Genomic DNA, 22782 nt, shown 5'->3' with positions numbered 1-22782 from the left:
TCATATACTTCCGATTTCGACTTCAGATGCGACATCCTATCTCTGATCGATTTCTCAATTTGATTTTGATTTCCGAAAATCCGATTGGGAACCTGTGATTACCGATTCTAAGTCCCTCAATGTCGATTGTGACTGCGAGTCCAGAACTCCGATTCCAATTTCATGAACAGCAAAGAAATTCCAGTTTAGTTGAAGAAATCTAGATGATTATTGAATGTTGGAAGAAAAATTTTGATGATGAACGCACAGTTATCGAATTCTCTATAGTTACGTATTTGACATTGAAGGTTATTACGATATTTACAAGTTTGCCAACGTGTCTTTTATGTTAGATTAAATGAGTGGCTGAAAATGATTCCCCCATTCTCAACCTTTTTTATTTTCTCAATTGAACCGACCTATATATATATATATATATATATATATATATATATATATATATATATATATATATATATATATATATATATATATATATATATATATGCAAAATTGTTTAGATAGATTTATAAGACTAGAGGGAGTGGTGACACAAAAGTTAGGCACCACTTCACCCTTTACCACAAAACTACGGTAACACATGGGATTTTTTTTTTTTTTTTGTTTTAATAAATAAAAAGGACCCATTAAGGGACCGTAAGAAAAAGAGACCAATCACATTGCTTAATGGAGTGCACCCTTAGAGTGCGGTAGTGCAATCTCCGCCGCACCTCTACTGCACCCGGGGCAGTTTTTCGTCCTATGTGGCACCCAACTGCAGCCATTGCCGCAGCCCACTCCCTCCGGTTTAATGTACCAAAACCATATATAAAATAGCACCATATATAAAATAGCTTTAAAAATGAAACCAACGATGTGAACTAACCCCATTAAATAAATGATCATGTTCATGTTTTTGTTACAACTAATAAAAATGATAAAAAGTGGATCATGGTTTAACATTTTGGACTGGCTCCGTTTAAAGAAGTTGCAGGTTACTGTTTATCATCTTATTAAACAAAAAAGGCTTTAGAAGATGAGTGGGTCCAACAATCATGATTTGAAAGCTGAAACTCTCACATGCATATGGACTCGATATATTCCCTCATGCGCTGAAGCTCATCAGCAGATGCAGCTTGGTTCTGCTGGAGCCACTTGGTTGTGTCAGCAACTACATGCTCCATTTTAAGCAACCTCTCACCATTTTCTATGTTTTTCATCTTATGCTTCATGTTGTATAAGCAGTCCTCTAATGCATTGAATGCAATTGCTTTCTTCTTGTATTCTTGATCATCCTGTTTGTATTTGTCAGCATCTTTTACCATTTTCTCAATTTCATCAGTGGAGAGTCTTCCATTTTGGTTTGTAATTGTGAGTTTCTCAGTCGCACCGGTTGACACTATCTCCGATGTGACTGTGAGGATCCCATTAGCATCCATTTCAAAGCAGTCGTTGATTTGTGGGACACATTTTCGAGCCAGAGGTATTCCAGAAAGTGTGAACATCCCCAACAAATGGTTATCTACAGATCTGGCTCTTTCACCTTGATAGACTTTGATGCAAACCTCAGATTGGTTGTCATAACATGTAGTATGAAATTTGGATTTCTTTGTAGGAATTGGGGTGTTACGTGGGATCAAAACATCAAATACTTCTCCTTTTACTTCTATACCAAGGGACAAAGGAGTTACATCCAATAACAACAGATCTTGAAAACACTTATCCGTGTTACCACTTAGCTTTGCAGCCATAACAGCTGCACCATAAGCAACTGCCTCATCAGGGTTTACGCTCTTACATAGTTCTTTTCTCTCAAAAAATTCCTGCAACATACACTGGACTTTTGGTATTCTTGTTGAGCCGCCTACAAGGATCACCTGATTCACACATGATTTATCCATTTTTGCATCATTCAAACATGCCTCTAATGTCTCAATGCATTTAACGAAATAACCAATGTTGAGCTCTTCAAATTTAGCTCGACTGAATTTCATAGAAAAATCAATCCCCTCATGCAAGCCGTCTATTTCAATTGAAGTCAAAATATCGCATGAAAGAATCCGTTTTGCTTTCTCACAAGCACATTTCAACCTCCCCAAGGCTCTTTTGTTGCCCGTTAAGTCCTTATTCCATCTCCTCTTGAATTCCTGAGCACACTGATCCACCATACGACTATCAAAATCTTCACCTCCCAAATGAGTGTCACCTGCAACGGCTTTCACCTCAAGGGTACCACCACCTTCCGCCATTGTTAATAGAGAGACATCAAAAGTGCCACCACCCAAATCAAACACAAGCACATTGATCTTGGAAGTAATATCCGACTTATTGTCTAAACCATATGCAATCGCAGCTGCTGTTGGCTCATTGATGATTCGCATGACATTAAGTCCAGCAATAGCTCCAGCATCCTTTGTTGCTTGTCGTTGTGAATCGTTAAAGTAAGCTGGAACAGTTATCACAGCCTTTTCCACAATTTTTCCGAGGTATGTCTGGGCAGTGTCTTTCATCTTCCCAAGAATCATGGAAGAAATTTCTTCAGCCAAAAATTCCTTCTCTTCACCTCTATAGGAGACAACAATCTTCGGTGTGTCTGAAGGCCCTTGTATGACCCTAAAAGGCCACAACTTCATGTCGTCCTGCACTTTGGAATCACTGAATCTCCTTCCAATCAACCTTTTAGCATCTAAAAATACACAGTAAAAAATTAAGCCTAAAGCCAAGTAAGTTGGAAAAAAACAGCTTATCAACAATAATTATAATTCTCTACAGCAGCTCTAGAAGTGGATTTCATGACCAACTCTTTCAAGGACCAATAAAGTAATATGGAACAAAATATGCAAATAAACATTAATAACAATATCCCACTCCACGAGCAATGAGAGATATATACCTTGTTAATTGTTTAAATGATGAGTTTTTCTAGCACGGGTTTTATTGCATCCGTATTTTATTATGGTGCATTGTATTGTACTAACCTTTTTCCAGTAGTGGCATTTGAATCTAATTCACATTGCAAATATTTCAAGAACAATTTTCATAATATCATAATACTTTTTTGAAGATTCAAACTGTTCCATAAAATTCATTCAAATAAGTATGGTATTTTTATGTTTAATCATAATAACATCAAGCGAACTAAAAGAAAATAAAAAAAGAAAAAAGCCTACCAAATATGGTGTTAGCAGGATTCATGGCCACTTGGTTCTTGGCGCCATCACCAATGAGACGTTCTCCATTAACGAAAGCAACACAAGAAGGTGTGGTTCTGTTGCCTTGATCATTAGGAATGATTTGGATGTGCCCATGTTTCCAAACAGCAACACATGAGTAGGTTGTTCCAAGGTCGATGCCGATCGCTGGTGTGTCGTTTCCTGTTCCGTCCATTATAGTTAAAACTTAAAGTAAAGTAATTGTGTATTTTCGCTATTCAAGGCAACTTATCTTTAAATAATAACGATAGAGCAGATGAACCGATGAAAACTGTGCCTCGTTTCCTCTTCCGTCGCTTGGTTGACGAAATGATGAAAACCGTCGTCGTTGAAGTCCAAAGCTTGAGTGTGGCCATACCTTTTTAATTTGAGGCCTCCTTTATTATTTTCTATCTCCGGCTCAAAGTTTTAGGCAATAGATCCAAAAATCCAAAGCCAAATTTTCCGAAAGAAAAACCATAAATTAATTAAATAAATAAAATGAAAGAAAAACCATAAATTAATTAAATAAATAAAAACCAATAATATATAATAAGATTTAAAAAAAAGTAATCTATAATAAAATGAAAGAAAAAACATAGTGATTATAGTTTTAATGTGAATAAAATTAATGCTAATAATTAGTTATATGTAATTATGGTATAATGATAATAGTTATTTAAAGAAAATAAATAAATATTAATCTTTAAGGTAATCATTAAGGGTATGGTTAAGTAAGAAGAGGGTAGGGATAAAGAGAGCCTTTTCGGATTTGGATAATAAATTGTGATTTCTTTTTTTTTATAATTTGGATATCCAAAAATTTGAAATATTTACTTTTTTATATTCATTTTTTTTAATGTATTATGATTTAAGTTATTGCATTTTGCCATTTTGTGTTCGCTTGCAACCAATTTAAACACATGATGTTAATTACTTTACGTTTTGGCATGTATATTTCTATTTGTAACACATTGTTCTGAATCGTTTGTAATTCGGGGTTGTGGCCCGAAGATCGGTTATCATAAGGCTTAGGGCATTTGGGATAGAGAGATCTAGACCCATGTCTCGACGTGTAGTTTATCCCAAAACACAGAGACATGTAGTTTACTAAAAAAATCAATGTTTTAAGCCAATTTCTTCTTCGAATATATATGTTAGGGTAAAAAGTGAAAGGGGAGAACGACTTTGTTTTAAATTTTGATTGCAATGGACGGAAGAGGAAATGATGCACCGGCTATCGGCATCGACCTGGGAACAACCTACTCATGTGTCGCCTTTTGGAAGCATGATCGCGTCAAAATCATTCCCAATGATCGATGCAACATAACCACACCGTCTTGTGTTGCCTTCGTCGATTCAAAACGTTTCATTGACGATGGCGCCAAGACCCAAGGGGCCATGAAACCTGCTAAATCATATATGGCAAGCATTTTTTCTTAGTTTTTAGTGAATGTAGTTAATTTTTTATGATTAAGCATAAGAAAATTCCATATTGAGTTGAAGGAACCGTAAGAAACAGTCCAGTAGATTCTAATCGTCAAAAACTAGAGTCCCATTTCCAAATATTGTTTTGAATGAATTTTATGCATAATGAATTGCATTTATATTTACTGAAGTATTTGATACCTGTTAAACATGAAGCAATGTTACCTAATTGCTCCACTTTAGGGGTTTAAGGGTTTAGAGCTTTTGTTGCTTATGTGGAGAAACTAGACTATCCGGCCACAATCTAGATTACATTGTATGAGCAGGTGTTGTTTCATTTTTGACCCAGTGGACTTAATGAGCTCAACATTTAATACGTACATCTATAAATAGTTGTTTTTTACTTAATCTATAAAACTATCTTCATGGGTTAAGTGAGATAGTGTATGGTTTATGGGTTAAGAGTTAAGACATCCATTTTGCAAGATTATCCTCTTTATTTGCCTTCTTTCCAAAGGCCCTAGTTAATTTTTTGCTTCCATCTTCATACACATGCTACTCTTTTATCATCGGATAATTATTAAAATGTTCAAATTTTCTTTAATTTAATGTGGACAAAACTTCAAAAATGGTCCTTGTTGTTTCCGAAAATATGAAGTTTGGTCCCTAATTTACAACCCCACGAATTGTCCTTGTGGTTTCAAAGCTTTTAACATTTGGTCCATCCGGCTCACTCCGTTAGCATTTCACCGTTAACTCATTTTTCAATATTATATTGCAGGGGTAATGTGGTCATTTTAGTTGTAACCTTCTCTCTTTAATATGAAATGATTACATATTGTTTGCACATCAACTCACTACCCGTCCCTCTCCCAAGAAGATAACCAGTTAAATTTGTAATCATTGGGTTCATTCCCATCGTAAAAGCAAGAACAGAAATTGGGATTTAGGGTTTAAGCTGAAGGAATTACAATGGTGCTATAAATATGGTGTTTTCGAGAAAAATTTGCAACCGTGCAGGACTTAGGAAAATGATACGGTACGATACCACAACAAAACTTGTCTTTTCTTGGTCGATTGTGTTTACGTAGAGAAATCATTGACTTTACTCTTTTTTTTTTGTGTTTGCAGAAGGATATGACAACTATTTCACGTTGAAGATACACTATAGTGGTGTCTTCACCAAAGCACCTGGAAGGAAATGTGTTGATGCTGTTGTAACATATGTAGATGATGTTGACACTGATTTATTTTCAGTTCATGAGCTTGATGACATGGTCCGAGAACTAGGGTACAAAAGTGAGCAAACCCTCTAATACCATTTTTGTATCCCTGAATACCCTTTAGACTATGGCTTAATGCCTTTAGGCAATGACCAAGATGTACTTAAAATGGTATCATATGTCCCTAAACACAGACTTATAAGGGTGTATATTGAAACTGGTCAGACAAGGGTAGCTAGTTATTACAAGTCTCCTTTTAAAGTTGTTATTGAAGAGTTGGAGCATGATAGTGTGTCACCTTAAATGAATAGAAAGAAACCTTGTAGGAGAGAAGCAGGATCATGTAGTAGAAAGTTGGATCTAAACAAGTCTATGAACCCTGATTATGAGCAGTCACAAGTATTAGATGTTGATGAAGGGCCTGATTACTCAAAGAGTATTCTGCCATTTATAAGGTCACAAGCTAGCAAACAAAGTCATGTCACTCAAGAGGAAGTGGTCAATCATGAAATTGAAATCTCAAGAAGAAGTAATCACTAGTGCAATTGAAACTAAAGAGCCAGTGGGAACTTACCATGTATAGGAACCAAGCTGCCAAGCTAATGATGTAGCTAATACTGCAACAGTTGATGACTTTGAACCATTTGTAGAGGATTATTCACTTTATGTTGATTATGATGTTGCGTTTAATGTTCAAACTTCGTGTGAATAAAAACCAGAAGTGGATTGTCTAGAGGGTATGGTGAGTGATGATAGTGTAGAGGCTTTATATTTTGAGATTGGCCATGGTTCTGAGGTTAGTGGAGATGATTCTGATGACAGTTGTCACAGCTAGGAATTTTGTGTCTTGTAATCACTACACTCAAGTAAAATGTAGAATCAAAAACTTAAGAGGATGTATGATGCTTACTCTATGACAACAAAATTTCAATCCAATACACCATACAAGTACTACAAATAGTCAACAAGCAATTGGAAACCCTAGAAGTTCTTGTTTAGGTCCATTTGGACTAGGACTTCCTTATTGGACTCAATGGACTAATAAGCTTCCAATTTGACTATCATGGGCTTAGAACCTTTAAATGTGCTCTAATTGGACCCACTTTCATTTATTTCAACATTTTGGGCCATATTGGGCCTAGAATGAAATAAATTAAATATTATGAACCATAATTAACCTAAACTAGCCCAACAAAGTATAAAAATCACAGTTATATTTTATAGGGCCAACAATCATTCAACTTAACTCTAGTATGGGCTTAGGGGCAATAAAGCCCAAAAATCTTTTTCTTCTCTTCAAATTTCGGCCCAAGCCCATGAAAAAGGAAGAGTTGACTTTCATAGCCACCTCATTTTTGCATGTTGGTTCTCCATGCAACCTATCTCATACTTCCATGCACATGTCACCTCAAAGATCTACTTCTTTCTCTCCCTCTTGCTCTCGTCCGAACACAACACACACACACACTCACAAAAATTCACTCCATTCTCTCTAAGTCTTGAAGAACATCCCCTCAATCTTTCTTCAAAAATTTCGAGATCTAAGGAGCTTTCAAGAAAATATCTCCACAAATTCTCCACTTAAGGTAAGATCAAGTTAAGATCTATGATTTTGGTACTTTGTTTTATCAAAATCTTCTTCTAATCCATGTAAAAATATTGATCACTCTCCTAGAAACTCTCTAAATTCGAGATCTTCCAAGGAAAGGTTGCTTAGGCCGAAAATCATCTCATTTTCTTCCATCTCTTATCCAAAACCGAAACCACACCCAAAGGTGAGCTTCATACCCCCTATTTTTCGGTTTTCATAAGTTTTGTGGGGGGGGGGGGGGGGATACAAGCAAATGTGTAGATCTATGAGTATATGTATGCTTTGTATGATTTCTATGTTTATTTACATGTTCTTATGTGATTATGGTGTTGAAACTAGTCAAAAAGTCCTCAAAATCGAGATTTGCATTAGGATGTATGAATCAAGTATTAAACATATTATTAAATACAAATCATTTCTAGAAAAATAACCAAGTTGGTTAATATGAACTCCTTGGGCTAAAAATCCCATTTTTGGACTCAAAATGTTAAAAATATAAGGTTAAAGGGCCCAAAATGACAAAATACAAATTCTTATGGATGAAATGAGTCAAAACAGTTTCAACAATGTATTTTTCTGGAAATATTCTCTTTGAAGGATTAAATGTGAAAATTTTAAGCATAATGGGCCAAAAATGAATTTTTCGGCCCAATAAAGCCCAATTTGCGAGAATTTCAAATTAGAGGGGCTGAAACTGTATTTTTCTGTAAAACAGGGGACTACTAGTGCTCCAAGTCCATTTCAAGGGTTAAAAATGCTTTTCATATTTAAAAGGGACCAAAGATGCAAAAAATTTATACTTTGGGCCAAAAGTGTAAAAATTGCGAAAATAAAGGTTTCAGCCGAGAAAAATTTCATTTGAGGGACTAAAACTGTTTTTCAAATAACTTTGAGCTGAAAAATACCTTTTCTACAAGTTTTGATGCTAAAGTGTCAAGAAAAATGGTTTAAGGACTAAAATAGAAATTCTTTTATACAAAGGGCCAAAAGTGTAAATTATCCAAAAGAAAGGGGCTGCAAAAAATGAAATATTCTAATGTTTTAAACAATAAATCCGACATGATGAAATACTAGCACCTCGACTATCGGCGAATTATAATACACCTTCAACACCAAAAATCGTTATCAAACGAATTGATTCGGTCTCGAATCAATAATGAATCCGAAATTACTAACACGACGAAACTTCAATACACACGCAGAAATTTTGGGAAGTCAATACACACGTGGAAATACACCAGACGTCGATACACCGTCTTTGCGCCCGAAAGTTTCAAATCGTGTTTGTTGGGCCTAGCTAGCCCAATGACATGATCTTTAGACCCGAAGGAAACTCGCTTACATGTAGTTGGGTCTTATATGACCTAATTTTGTGTAAAAGGACTTTTACAGGCTTTGTGCTGTTGGACCCCAATGGCCCTCTGGTGCTGCTAGTAAAGTCGAGAATTCACCAAATGCGAGTCGGGCTAAGGACCCTTCGCATTCACGATAGCCTTGAACGACTTACGGAAAATATCGGGGCTTCGCACCCTCTTTTCCTCCTCGGTTGTGGGGCTATGTGAAGTCCGGGTGAGTGGATTAAGTGAATAGTGCGAGCAACGCCTAAGGGATCGTTTGTATAGTTGTAAACTAGTCATTTTCATTAATGTGTGTTTATAACAATTCACAATCCATAATTAATCCAACGTCACCGGGACTCAACGAATACACCCGTCGTAACGAAATAACAAGATATAAATCATTTGATGCAAAGTATTAGGAAAACATCGGGTTTTCCTAGGGTTTTCAATTAATACACCTACGAGTTACATACCGAGTTTTACAAATCGTACTTTTACATTTATAGAAACAAACAAGCATACTTACGGATCTTCACACTTTTTATACTATGCTCTTTTAAGAAAATATCGGATTTTATGGTGATTTTCAAAACAATACAAACCACTATATTTCAAACATTACTTATGAACTCACCAACATTTCATATGTTGACGTTTTTCAAAATACTTGAATTCTCAGGTAACGGGTAAATCGAAAAGGAAAAATGTATTCAGTAACGTCTTGCTGTTGTTTTAAATAGTATCGAACAATGTACTTTTGGGTATGTAATATTATGGACCAATGTATTGAATGTAAACGCTACCAGTTGTAACATTTCAATGCTTGGTAATGTATGATGTTATGTTTCATGTATATTCATTGTGATGGTATTCAATTGAGTCACAATAGCCCTCGGACGTTCCCGCCGTCTGGTTCGGGGGTGTGACAATAGTGAATACAATGTGGATGAGTCTAACATCCAATTTGATGTATATGTACACATGAGTGAATTCCATAATGCTGTTGATGTAGAAGAACATGGAATCTTAAACACTCATTCAAAAGATGAAAGGAATGACATGGTTGATGATGAGTTGGCAGTTATTGCGACTGATGATTATCAATTTACGGGATTTCATGAAGATGATAGGAAGAGACTGGTAAAAGAGCTGAGTAACTCAAGTACATGCTCACATGGAGAGGTTCATGTAAAACCATTTCAGATTGGCCAGGTCTTCAAAACCATGTGTGATGTTAAAAACTACATGAAATCACATGTTGTAGCAACAAGGAGGTCTTTACACCTAGCAAAAAATGACAAAATCCAGATTAGGGTGAAATGTAAAGGTGTTGTAAGTAAACTATCTAAAGCAGTTGATGGTAGTGGGCCCTCAACTAGAAGTAGGGAAAAGTGCAAGGGTAAAGATGTAATTGCCAATAAGGGTACATGTCCATGGGCAGTCCAAATATCGAGGACTAATGAAAATCAAGATTTGTTGGTGAAAACAGTACAAGATGAACATAAATGTTTGCAAACAAGGGCGTTTAAAGCTTTCACTTCCAGATATGTAGAAAACTTAATTGTTCAACAAATCCAATGTAACCCTAGAATTCAAGTGAAAGCTTTACACGAAGAGTTGTGCAAGAAACTAGAGCTAGGAATGTCAGTGCAAAAAGGTTGCTATGGCAAAGACATTAGTTGAACGTATCATTAATGGGGACTACGAAGTACAATATTGATTTTTGAGGGATTATGTCTTGGAGATACTAAACGCTAATCCTAGTATAACAGTTCGGATTGATGTGTATCCAGAAACCTTCCTGTCTATTACCACAAATTTTTTTAAAAGAATGTATGTCTGTCTGGGTGCATTGAAGTTGGGATTCAAAGCTGGGTTAAGAGATTTTCTAGGCCTGTATGGTACTTTCATGAAGGGCCCTTACCCTGGGCAAGTGTTAACTGTTGTAGGGTTGGACTCAAACAATGGCATATACCCTGTACCATATGTTGTGGTATAGACAGAATCAACAAGTAGTTGGACCTGGTTCTTGGAACTGTTAGGAGAAGATTTGGATCTGGGAGCAAATTCAAACTTTACATTCATTTCTAATAGAAAAAAAAATATGTATCACCTAACTTTTTTTCTTAGTACTATTTCTAGATAAATTTGGGTAACTGATGTTTCATACATTGACTTTTGTTTAGGGAATAATACCAGCAATTGAGAAGGTATTCCCTAGTGCAGAACATAGGTTCTCTTTGAGGCATATCTGTAACGCCTGTTTAGGGAATAAAAAAGTGAAATTTACGTTAGAGCGATATTTAGGCTTAGTGATCTAAACGAATGTCGTAGAGTTCGTTAAACCGAGAGCGTGCATAAAGAGAACGCCTAAATCTGACTTCTTATGAGGAAGTTATGATTTTCTGAAGTTTTGACTTAGCAGTATGCAACCTGAATACTCGATTCGAGATCGAGTGATTGTTGGTCTAAAAAATCTAAACGAGAATCGAAGATCTCGTTGATAGTAGTGCATTGGTGAAAAGAAAGACGAAAACGGACGTCGGATGAAGAAGTTATGAATTTATAACGGAGTTTTCTTGTCCTGGCCTTCTAAAAATAAATAATAAAAATAAATTCAAAATTAGTCGACGGAGTCTAAACAAAAGTTGTAGAGTGTAGTCTCACCTACGCGTGGATATAAAGAACGTCAAAAACGAAGTTCGTATGAGGAAGATATGAATTTTTGAAGTTTATTAAATAATTAAAATATAAATTTAATTATTAAATCTGATATTATCCGAAGGGTAGTCACCGGACTTATCCGGGTTACGCCCAGCGTAGGGCTGTACACCTTGCATACAGCGAAGCATGACGCGCCTCGCACTCGAGTTCTTCGGATACGTAAGCAGTGACGATTTGGGAGGAGTACGCCCCACGTAGAGCATTACGCCCAGCGTATGTAATGCGAGGCCTCAACCTCCTATAAAAGGGCATGCGAGGGCAACCTTATTCTTTTGCCAAATTCTTCCTTTCTCTTTAATTTTTGCCTCGATTTGCATGCCATTTATACCCCGAAGCCCCTGTATTATTCCCAAGCCCCGAAGCAAGTCTCGAAGCCCCGAAGATCCCGAGAAGTAAGATTCCCGAGCCGAAGCTCTGCCCGCGAGAAGCCAATTTTTGTGAAGATCTTCCAGATCTACCAAAGAATACTACTTCTGCAAGTCGTAGTGCTGTCCGATCATCTTCTGATCAAGTGACTATGTAGTTACTTTCTTCTAACGCATAACTATGAAGTATTTTATACGAAATACGTGTTATGTGTATATTTTGTTGTTATATGTGTGAATGTATATTCACTTTCTTCTATCTCATAGGTATGATTTATTCTCTATGAAATACGTGTTATGTGTGTGTGTGCCTCATCTGTTATGTGGAATATGTATAGAATGAGAATGTTATACAGGTTTTAAACTATGTATAAAATATATATTTTTATCTACTAATATGTTGGGTAGAACATGGGTAGATAGTGATGTGTGATAAACAGATGAGAGGCCTCGATGTTGTTGTTGTTGATCTAGTTATTCAGCGGAGTATGGATAACGACCACAGACTCTTTCTAGACAGTCATGTGGAACGCTAGCAGGTTGATAACATGTAGGTGTTGTGAACGATGTGTTCACCGGTGTACTCTATCCCCCTCATGTTTGCCTTTAGGATATCTATTGTTGAGGAAACCCCTTAGCAGTAATGTCCGTCCCGATGAAAATCCTAGATTAGGTCCCTTGAGATAGATGTTGTTTTAGGGACATAAAGTGAGGATAACGGGAATGGGAAATCGGGTTATTGTTGGTTGGTGAAATTAAATATAATTATTTATTGTGGGTTGAAAACTCTATATGCTCACCAAGCTCCCAAGCCTGACCCACTCAGTTATTTCGTATTACAAGTAGTGACGCGAGGGCATAAGATGGATGAATGATCAAGTTGTTTTGTTTACAAGTCTGTATATATATATATATTTGTTGAATGACTTGTAATGTTATCGTTTATGCTTTATGGTCTGTATCGGAACATGACATCCCGAGTTTTGATTATAATGAAAAGGCATCTCTTGATGAAATGCTTTGATAAATATTATTTTATCACATTTTGTTTTGGGAACAAATTTCGCAACTCTTTTAAATCAAAAGGATTTACTCTGAAATTATTTTAAAAAGCATAAATGATATCGGTCTTTTCTGGCCGTGATTTTGGGGATGTCACAATATCCACGAAAACATGAAGAAACAATGGAAATGAAAAGACTTAAGTGACCATCTTTGGGAGTGTCGAAGAGCAACAACAGTCAATCATTTTAACAAAGCAATGGATGAGTTGAAGAAGATCAATGAAGAGGCTCATGCTTGGGTGTGTAAGATCCCGAAAAACACTTGGGCTAAATCTCACTTTAGTGGTACGTTTGTAGAAATTTATTGATAAATGTTAATCTTCCTTGTTGTATGTTTACTATATGTGTAATTGTCTTCTCTTAATATCTATTATTTTGGAAGGGCACACACTTATTGATTGTTAAATAACCTTTGTGAGGTATTCAATTCTAAGCTAGATGAAGGTAGGGATAAACCTATTATCACTTGCTTAGAGTATATTAGAGAGTATCTCATGAAGAGTTTATGTGTGGTACTAAAGGAAAAAGATAAGTGTGAACGACTTCTAACCCCTACTGCAACTACAGTGTTTGAAAAGATTAAGACTGATGCAGCTAAGTATGTGGCTAAATACAATGGGGCAGGAAAGTACCAAGTGGCAAGCACATGGCAAGATCAGTATATGGTAAACTTGAATGACCAAAGTTGCAGTTGTAGGTTTTAGGAGATTACAGGTTTCCCATGTAGACATGTTGTTTGTGATATATAGGACAAAATTGAAAATGGTGAAAATGCCCTACATGTTGATGAATGAGTCCATCCTTGCTATAGGTTATCAACATGGAAAGCCATGTATTTCAAAAAAAAATGATCCATTGAATGGACGTTCAATGTGGCCTAAAAGTGACTGCCCATTCACTTTACTTCCACCAAAACATAAAACATTGGTTTGTATTTCAAGTAGACCAAATATATAGTATACATGTGAACATGGAATGAATTCAATTTTAACTATAGTATATCGATATGTGTAGGTTGGGATGCCTAAGAAGAAGAGAAGGATGGGTGTTGATGAGCCAAACAGCCAAGCTGGTAGATTGAGCAGGAAATATCTGGCAGTCACTTGTTCAAAGTGTCATAATAAAGGGCACAATTCCAGAACATGTAAAGGGCAGGGAAGCAGTGGTGTCGGAGGGGGCTGAAAACTATTTTTAGTAATTATTAGGATGCTTGTGTTGTAGGTCTTTTGAAACTTAAGTCATGTGTACTTGTTTAAAGATGTGTTAAGAACTTGAAAACTTTGCATGTAATGCATGTGTTGTAGGTCTTTTGAAACTTAAGCCATACTTGTGTTGTAGGTCTTTATTTGTTTTGAAACTTAGCATGATGGTTGTGTTAAGAACTTTAAAACTTTGCATGTAATGGTGTGTATGCACATTTTGGTAATGAATTAATCTATTTTGTGTACTACCCTTCACAGATCAATTAATAACATTATACATTCCAATTGCAAATGAAAACCATCTTAAAGATGCATTTACAATACACTTAACAATCGCATTTCAAAAACATTCAAGAAATTGAACAATCAACTATAACAAACTACATTCCATTACCATTACCATTACCAACCCATTACACATTAAACTGATACATAAACCAAATACAACAACACCAATTCCAAAACCCCCTACATAAACTGAAAGCAAGAAAAACGCTATTCGATTAAAATAAAAATAAAAAACCTGCAACCGTTACAAACCAAAAACCAAAACTCCATTACCATCCAAACTTTCACAAGATACTTAGAGATTAAAATAAAACCAAAAAAAGAACACCCATGAATAAAACAACATCAACCGGTAGTTACACAATTCTTCACTCATAATGGCAACCATCTCTTCCAATCGGTTCATTGATCTTATCAAACCTGTAATCACCACCAATGCCCTAGAACACATAAGAGGATTAGACCATCGAAGGAACCTACATCTTGTACAGTTCCAAAATTGTCTTCCAGGGTTATGATCCATCCATGAAGTGATCTTCATTTCTTGATTCCCACATCTGCAAGTCACCATCTTTGAATCAAAAGCGATTAAGTGTCGTAAAGGGTGCAACGGTCGAGTAATAGTGGAAGGGAGAATAGAGGTGAAGATTGTAGATAAAGGTAAAGGGTTTGCCCAAAAATCATACATGCAATTTCTTTTAAAGAGAAAGGGTTACAACTGAAATGACGAAATTACCCCTGCAATATAATATTGAAAAACAAGTTAACGGTGAAATGCTAAAGGAGTGAGCCGGAATGACCAAATGTTAACAGTTTTGAAACCACACGGACGACCCGTGAGGTTTTTGTAAATTAGGGACCAAACTTCAGATTTTCGGAAACCACAGGACCATTTTTGAAGTTTTGTCTTTAAAGTGTTATATTGTTATGTGAGTTGAAGGTTTTGGTCTAATTGTTAGTAAAAGTAAATATTTTGAAAATTGTGTTGCAGTCAAAGGGTAAAATTGCCATGTAGTCTCATCATATATCCCTCTTAAATTGCAGGAAATGCCTAATTGACAGTTTTGGTCCCTGCAGTTTTTAATTTGCATGATATACATTTTTGGTCCGGAATGGTCCATATGTAAAAACAAATTATAAAATGGTCCTAAATTATGACACACTTATAGAAATGGTCCATGTCTAATTATTTAATGGACCTTAAGTATAAAAAATTACAGAAATACTCCCTGAGTAAAAATAATTATGTAAAGGTCCTTAATAATTATGAAAATTACAATAAAAAGTCCCTTTTTATGAAAATTTTAGAAATGGTCCATGTCTAAATATAAAAAGCCCTACACCGACCTAAATAAGAAAATGACCAAACTACTCCACTAACACTCCAGTACATACGAATAAATCTAAAACTTATGTTACATGTAATGACAACCAATCTACAACATGTATCAAGGTGAAAGAGCCAGATCTACTGATAACCATTTTTTGGGGAATTTCACAATATCTGGAATACCACCAGCTCCAAAAGGAGCTATAAAATTAAATGAGTGGTTGAAATTGATGTGAATGACATCTTCACAATGACATCAAATATATTATCAATAGGTAAGATGGAGAAACTGACAGTTGTCAATGAAAATGAAAGACTCTCCAAGGAAGAGATTGAGAAAATGATAGAAGATGCTGACAAGTATAAACAGGAGGATCAAGAATACAAGAAGAAAGCAGATGTGTTTAATGCATTAGAGGATTGCATATACAACATGAAGAAAATGGAGCATGTTATTGTTGATGCTACGACGTGGATTGAGGACAATCAAGATGCAATAGTTGATGAGATTGAACGAATGAAGGAACAACTTGAATCTATGTGCATGCCAAAGTTTTAGTTCTCATATCATGATCGTTAAACACAAGTTATCTTCTGTGGGCGTTGTCTTTTCATTTGATGATGTTAAATAGTATCACTTTGATAAGATCAAATGATCAATTGATGTGGTTAATTACTATTTCAGCTGGCTAATGCAAGGTATATGATTTTGGTACATTATGGAATATATATGCCATTTTTGATATTTTATATTTGTTCGTTGACAACCCTTTGTTTGTATTTGTGTTTCAAAAGTGATTATTTGATATCGAATAACTCAAAAAAATCATTTGTATTCAAATATGAAACGACTTTCTATATGATTAATCAAGCTTGATGTTGATTGTTTGGCAATTTTTGATTATTTATGTAAGTAACAGATAAAATAACCAAAAAAACATAAAGACAAATGAATAACTTTTTTTTTGCAAAGTTTGAGATTGTATGTCGACTAACATACTTTATATTCAAAGTTTATTAGCTAATAAGTTATAAGCTAATCCAAACACTTTTTTATCTTATAAACTCATAAGTTCTTAAGCTCTTAAGTTCATAAGCTTAAGCCCAAAAAAATAAGCTTACATAAACACCCCCTTAAAAGATAAGTGACAAAGAATATCTATTCAAGATCATTTAGAGTAGACATTTGGATATTGTGGTGTATATCCAAATATTCACGATGGAATCCACATTTTTCCCTTCTGGATCAACTGGTGTGGGTTTTGGATTATCGGATGATGCATCGATATGATCGGTTACATCATAACCATTTCAGTGAGTTGAGAAAAGCTCCTTCCGGGAGTCGTAGTTTAATCTTTCAAGGTTAGAATAGTTGGATAAGAGCCCTGATGTTTGTAATCCCAAACGTTTTGGAAGGAAAAATTACACTTATAGATAGGGAAGAAAGTTGCCATGAGAAGGAGATTAAAATTGGAATAGAATTGAGAGATTTTAGGGATATCACTTTGATATTCTATTAACGTTGAACGATTATCACTTTCGATTCTTTCCAAAGCATATAAGGATATAATACAAGTATATATACAAAATATAAAGTTTGGTTTTATGCAGAAAAATTCCACTATTTTGGGAATTTTTTTGATAAAGTATTAATTTTTTTAACAAAAAAGTCTTATTATTTTGGGAAAATTACATAATCTGTCATTTCCTATTAAAATATAAAAAATAAATTTTTTGTTAACTTGGACAAATTGTTAAATAATCGGGATTTCTCTGTAAAAAAAACTTATAACTTTATCAAAAAAAAATTCCCAAAATAATGGAATTTTTCTGCATAAAACTCATATAAAGTTCATAGGTTTAAATATGATATACGCTACATCTTGGGCTAAACATACATATATAATACATTCCATCATTGGTTTAATGATAGTCTCCATTAAATACCATGTCTCCAACCACCCATAATGATACATTTTCATTTGTAAAAGCTTGAAGTCTGAATGTAACCTTATGTTTCATGAATCCTAAAAGTTTGAAGTTTTAAAGGCACCTGCATCTATGAAACAACTTTGACAACCTAAAATACAACCATTGGATTGTAACCAACATCTAAACAAAATGCTATGGGGTTATACATGCATCACAATGAAGAAATCCATTTGAAGCACTATTAATGTAAATATTCTATCGCTTTTGCAGTAGCGATAACTATTTCTAGCTTTTCCCATTCATTTTTTATCAAAATGCAACCATTTCTTACATACATCTTTTCCATATTTTTCCATTCAATGTTGTACCCCTATGTTGATAGGATATACACTTTTTTGAAATGTATAAAATTACATAAAATGGCACAAGTCTAAAAGTTAAATATGAAACATAATAAATACAAATGACTCACTAAAGTCTTAACTATAATTTTCAAATTATAAATTTTCCATAATTAGGTTCGTTACAAAAATCAAAAGTCATATTACAACATAAAAATCATTTATAAAATCATCTCAAAAATTCCATATTATTTTTTAATCATACACATACACAATTAAATTTATCAACCAATCTTTACTTTTATCCATATACACAATAAATACTATCAATCAATCTCTACTTTTTGATTGTTTATCAAACAAAAAAATACAATATTCTATTTGAAAGTTTCAATAGATACAAAAATATATTAATATTATAGTTTATTTGTATGAAATTAAAAATTATGAATTTTGATGTATTTTTTTTATAATTTTTAATAACTATGTAAACAATCTACACATCGGGAAAATAGGTTGGCAGAGGACTCATTTCTTCAACCGGTTGTCGTGATGTTATTTTGCTTTTACATTTAACTGAATTGTACCAAAATTACATTCGACCGGTTCGGACATATGATCACCCAATAAACATGGTCTAAAATGGACCAGGCCGTATAAAACCAAGCTTCCTAGGCATACATAGTCTTATTAGTGACATATATGTATTTGTATTTTATATGTACTAATGTATAATCATCATATCGGCCTTATTCTTGTTCTTGCATGTATACATTGCTTCTCAATACATGGAATGATTTAAGGGAAATATTGTGATAAAATAATATAAATTAAACAACCAACCAACATATATAGATGGTGCTCAAAATTGTCTAAAAACAAAACTAACCAGCTAAAATAGCATTCCAAAATTCATGTTTAATTTGGTTTACAACTTATGAGACCAAATATGAAATGGTTCTTGGTTTAAGAAGTTGCACCTTATTGTTAAACATCATCTAATGAAAATAAAAAAGGGGCTTAAGAAGAATACCTGAGAGTCTCACTAGGGTCATCGCCATGATTTCGTTCCTGAAACGCTTCCATGCATATGGTTGCCTACGGGCTAATTTTTTGGCTTGGTAGAAACTTTTTGAAAAAATTTCTGGTATAGTGTAATTTTTTCCATGTGCTACCCATGTCATTGTGTTTTGATAAAGACTCCAAATGTTTCTTCATGCGCTGAATCTCATCAATAGATACAGCTTGTTTCTGCTCCAACAACTTGGTTATATCAGTAATGGCGTTTTCCATTTCCCTCAAGCTCTTTCCATGCGCCATATTTTTTATCTTTTTCTTCATGTTGTATACGCAATCCTCTAATGCATTCAATGCATCGGCTTTCTTCTTGAATTCTTGATCCTCCTGTTTGTACTTCTCAGCATCTTTTACCATCTCCTCGATCTGTTCCTCTGTGAGACTTCCAATTTTGGTGGGAATTGTGAGTTTCTGTATCTCACCAGTTGAAATTATCTCCGATGTGACTGTGAGGATGCCATTCACATCTATTTCAAAGTAGTCCCTGAATCGGGTAACTCCTCTTGGAGCCTGTGGTAGAGAGATCGTGTACTTCCCCATCAAATGGTTATCAGTAGCTCTTGCTCTTTCACCTTGATACACCTTGATAATAGTCGAAGATTGATTGTCCTTGGTTGTAATATAGATTTGGGATTTCTTCGTAGGTATTGGAGTGTTTCGTGGAATCACAACACTAAATACTCCTTCTTTAATTTCTTGACCAACTGACAAAGGAGCGACGTCCATTAACAACAAATTTTGACAGCTCTCATGACTGTTACCACTTAACTTTCCCGCCAAAACAGCTGCACCATATGCAACTGCCTCATCAGGGTTTACGCTCTTGTGTAGCTTCTTCTTATCGAAAAAATCTTGCAACATACACTGGACCTTTGGTATTCTAGTTGAGCCACCCACAAGAATCACCTCGTTAACACACGATTTTGGCATCTTTGCATCACTTAAACATGCCTCAAGAGTCTCGATGCACTTATTGAAGAAAAGCATGTTCAACTCTTCAAATTTAGCTCTGGTGAATTTCATAGAGAAATCAATTCCCTCATGCAAGCAATCTACGTCGATTGAAGTCTGAGTATTGCATGAAAGAATCCTTTTTGCTTTCTCACAAGCACATCTCAGTCTCCCTAATGCTTTTTTGTTCCCTGTCAAGTCTTTATTCCATCTCCTTTTGAATTCTTGAGCACAATGATCCACCATGCGGTTATCAAAATCCTCACCTCCCAAATGAGTGTCACCAGCAACAGCTTTCACTTCAATGGTTCCCCCTTCAGTAATTGTCAATATAGAGACATCAAAAGTGCCACCACCCAAATCAAAGACTAGCACATTGATCTTGCGAGTGATATCAGACTTATTGGTAAGACCATAAGCAATTGCTGCTGCTGTAGGCTCGTTGATCATGCGAATGACATTAAGTCCAGCAATAGTACCAGCATCTTTTGTTGCTTGACGTTGTAAATCATTAAAATAAGCGGGGACAGTTACGACAGCATTTTTAACGGGTTTTTCGAGGTATGATTCAGCTGTTTCTTTCATCTTCCCAAGAATCATAGATGAAATTTCTTCCGCCAAAAATTCCTTCTCTTCACCTCTATAGGAGACAACAATCTTCGGTGTATCGGCTGACCCTTGTATGACCTTAAAAGGCCACAACTTGATGTTGTCCTGCACTTTGGAATCACTGAATCTCCTCCCAATCAACCTCTTAGCATCTGATATCCAAAATTAATTAGATCAATAACCAAGTGAAAACCAACTATGTCGGCAAAGATTGTGATTTCCCCTAGGAGTGGATTTTTTCATTTCTTGGTTGTTATTTTAAAAAAGTAATATGAAGCCGGATACATAATGAAGGGCGTAACTAGGATGAGAGATTTTTCATCAGTCTCCTGATCAAGACCTACACTAATTACTTCAAAAGTTTGGTTTATAACTAGGATGAGAGAGATTTCATGGATTTAAATACGTTGCAAAAAAATTCATTTAACTAGGAACGATTTTCTCAAATCTAATGGGTCGTCTTAACATTGTTAAATCATTAATCATAACAAGATTAACAACATTCTATAAACAATTAATAGAAAAAAAAACAGAAGTTACCAAATATGGTGTTAGCAGGGTTCATCGCCACTTGATTCTTGGCGCCATCGCCGATGAGACGTTCTCCATCAACAAAAGCAACACATGACGGTGTGATTCGGTTGCCTTGTTCATTGGGAATGATTTCGATGTGATCATGCTTCCAAACGGCGACACATGAGTAAGTGGTTCCGAGGTCGATGCCGATCGCCGGTGTGTTGTTTCCTTTGACGTCCATTACAGTCACCTGGATTTCACAATGGAAGATTATGTATATCCCACCAGCTGCCCCTATTCTAAAGTGATATAGGGTCTTTAAAGATACAAAATTCCAAACCACTATCCGAAAATCTGGTTCAAAGGATATTAAGAATTTCAGATTATCCAAATTTGAATTTTAATATTTTTTTTTTAATTATTTTTAAATTAACATATTTTAAATATTTAGACAATTATGTGCATTCGTTATGTAGTTTCTTTACTTTTTTAATGCTAGCCCTTGTTGTTGATCAATTTTATTATTTTTAGTATATATTTATGAACTGCTTAAATGTAAAGAAAATATATATTGCTGTCAGTTTCAAGGACATAACATGCCCTCAATTCCCCTGAAACCTTAGCTTATTAAGCGAACCTCTATAATACCCACATACACTATAGTACCATTCTATTAGATTATTTAAAATAACATTTAGTTATAAAACCGATCACAGGAAAGGAATCCAGCTTGTGAGATATTACAATAAAAGCTACATATATGACTAATTAAAACAGTGTATAGTAAAATTTAAATGTAAATTAAACGCGGTTGCGAATTTTGGTCACTGAGTATGAAAGAAGTAATAGTTAACCGTATTTTGAAAGAATATTTCTATTGGAATTTTCCCTCCATGATGGAGTGACCGGTGGAGGAGTGAAATTTCACATAAGCAGTCCAAAGTTCAAATCCTGGTACACCTAAAATATTGTTAATGTTCCGCAATTGACTTCCTACGTGCGTCTTAAAGCGGGTTGACGTGGGTCGCTCAAATGGTGGGATTTGCCTTTTTTTTTAATTACAATATGTTTCGATTTAAACGATTTTCCACTATACTAAAGGGATTTTGGCTTAGCGGGAGTTAACGAATAGCTGTGAATGAGCTAGAAGTTAAAGATTCAAGTTTCGTAGTGGACGAAAGATGTAGATTTAAGCAGTGGCAGAACTAGTTGGTTGGAAGGGGTAACACGTGCTACTAGGGGTGGGAAAAACCAAACAAACAGTTACCAAACAAACATTCACAAGTAATTATTAACACATCTACCTACCTAACAAATCATTACAACATATCAACATCTTAACATAAAGATGATCCATATTACAGTACAAAATATAGTGAGAAAATTCACTTGATAGAAAATGTCTGAAAAATCTCCACCTGGAGTATGAAGTAGGCTCACTTTGATTAACCTGCATAGGGTCCTACTAATCAATACTTGTTCATAAACTTAAATTTTAGTTGTGTAAGGTTTATGCAACTCTTTTGGTTTAAATGACATTAAACCGAATTATTTTGTCTATCACAACTTGGCTAAAAAATATGGTAATTCAACTAATAATGTAATATAATTTATTTTTTGATATAATGAAA

At 34.9% G+C, this 22782-nt stretch overlaps 3 protein-coding genes across 4 annotated transcripts; 1 reads left to right on the top strand and 2 right to left on the bottom strand.

Moving 5' to 3' along the window:
- Nucleotides 1–884: 884 nt before the first annotated feature.
- LOC111898268 (heat shock 70 kDa protein 1) lies at nucleotides 885–3695 on the bottom strand. Of its 2 annotated transcripts, XM_042898223.2 has the most exons (3): nucleotides 3150–3695; nucleotides 1720–2665; nucleotides 885–1329 (listed from the first exon to the last, which is right to left on the bottom strand). In XM_042898223.2, exons 1-3 carry the CDS (start codon nucleotides 3364–3366, stop codon nucleotides 1056–1058), a joined length of 1437 nt encoding a protein of 478 aa, XP_042754157.1. In that variant the 5' UTR covers nucleotides 3367–3695; the 3' UTR covers nucleotides 885–1055. The 2 variants fall into 2 exon arrangements, with proteins under 2 accessions (XP_042754157.1, XP_023749961.1); XM_023894193.3 differs by having other exon boundaries at nucleotides 885–2665.
- Nucleotides 3696–16005: 12310 nt separating this feature from the next.
- LOC111898269 (heat shock 70 kDa protein 4) lies at nucleotides 16006–16284 on the top strand. The gene has a single exon (XM_023894194.1). The coding sequence runs from the start codon at nucleotides 16006–16008 to the stop codon at nucleotides 16282–16284; it is 279 nt and encodes a 92-aa protein (XP_023749962.1).
- Nucleotides 16285–18808: 2524 nt separating this feature from the next.
- LOC111898231 (heat shock 70 kDa protein 18) lies at nucleotides 18809–21428 on the bottom strand. Its single transcript, XM_023894159.2, has 2 exons — nucleotides 21176–21428; nucleotides 18809–20787 (listed from the first exon to the last, which is right to left on the bottom strand). The coding sequence occupies exons 1-2, from the start codon at nucleotides 21390–21392 to the stop codon at nucleotides 19097–19099; spliced, it is 1908 nt and encodes a 635-aa protein (XP_023749927.1). The 5' UTR covers nucleotides 21393–21428; the 3' UTR covers nucleotides 18809–19096.
- Between the last annotated feature and the right edge of the window lie 1354 nt (nucleotides 21429–22782).

This window comes from Lactuca sativa, chromosome 9 (assembly GCF_002870075.4).
Source record: "Lactuca sativa cultivar Salinas chromosome 9, Lsat_Salinas_v11, whole genome shotgun sequence".
Classification (NCBI taxonomy): domain Eukaryota; kingdom Viridiplantae; phylum Streptophyta; class Magnoliopsida; order Asterales; family Asteraceae; genus Lactuca; species Lactuca sativa.
The sequence above is the reverse complement of the archived record's forward strand: the minus strand, read 5'-3'. Positions and strand labels throughout refer to the sequence as shown.

Excerpts from the sequence above, each read along its gene's own strand:
- LOC111898231 (XM_023894159.2), bottom strand. The coding sequence starts at position 21,392 with ATGGACGTCAAAGGAAACAACACACCGGCGATCGGCATCGACCTCGGA. Across the intron at positions 20,788-21,175 it reads CCCTGCTAACACCATATTTG|ATGCTAAGAGGTTGATTGGG; the intron begins GTAACTTCTGTT and ends TTTGGATATCAG.
- LOC111898268 (XM_023894193.3), bottom strand. The coding sequence starts at position 3,366 with ATGGACGGAACAGGAAACGACACACCAGCGATCGGCATCGACCTTGGA. Across the intron at positions 2,666-3,149 it reads TCCTGCTAACACCATATTTG|ATGCTAAAAGGTTGATTGGA; the intron begins GTAGGCTTTTTT and ends GTGTATTTTTAG.
- LOC111898269 (XM_023894194.1), top strand. The coding sequence starts at position 16,006 with ATGGAGAAACTGACAGTTGTCAATGAAAATGAAAGACTCTCCAAGGAA.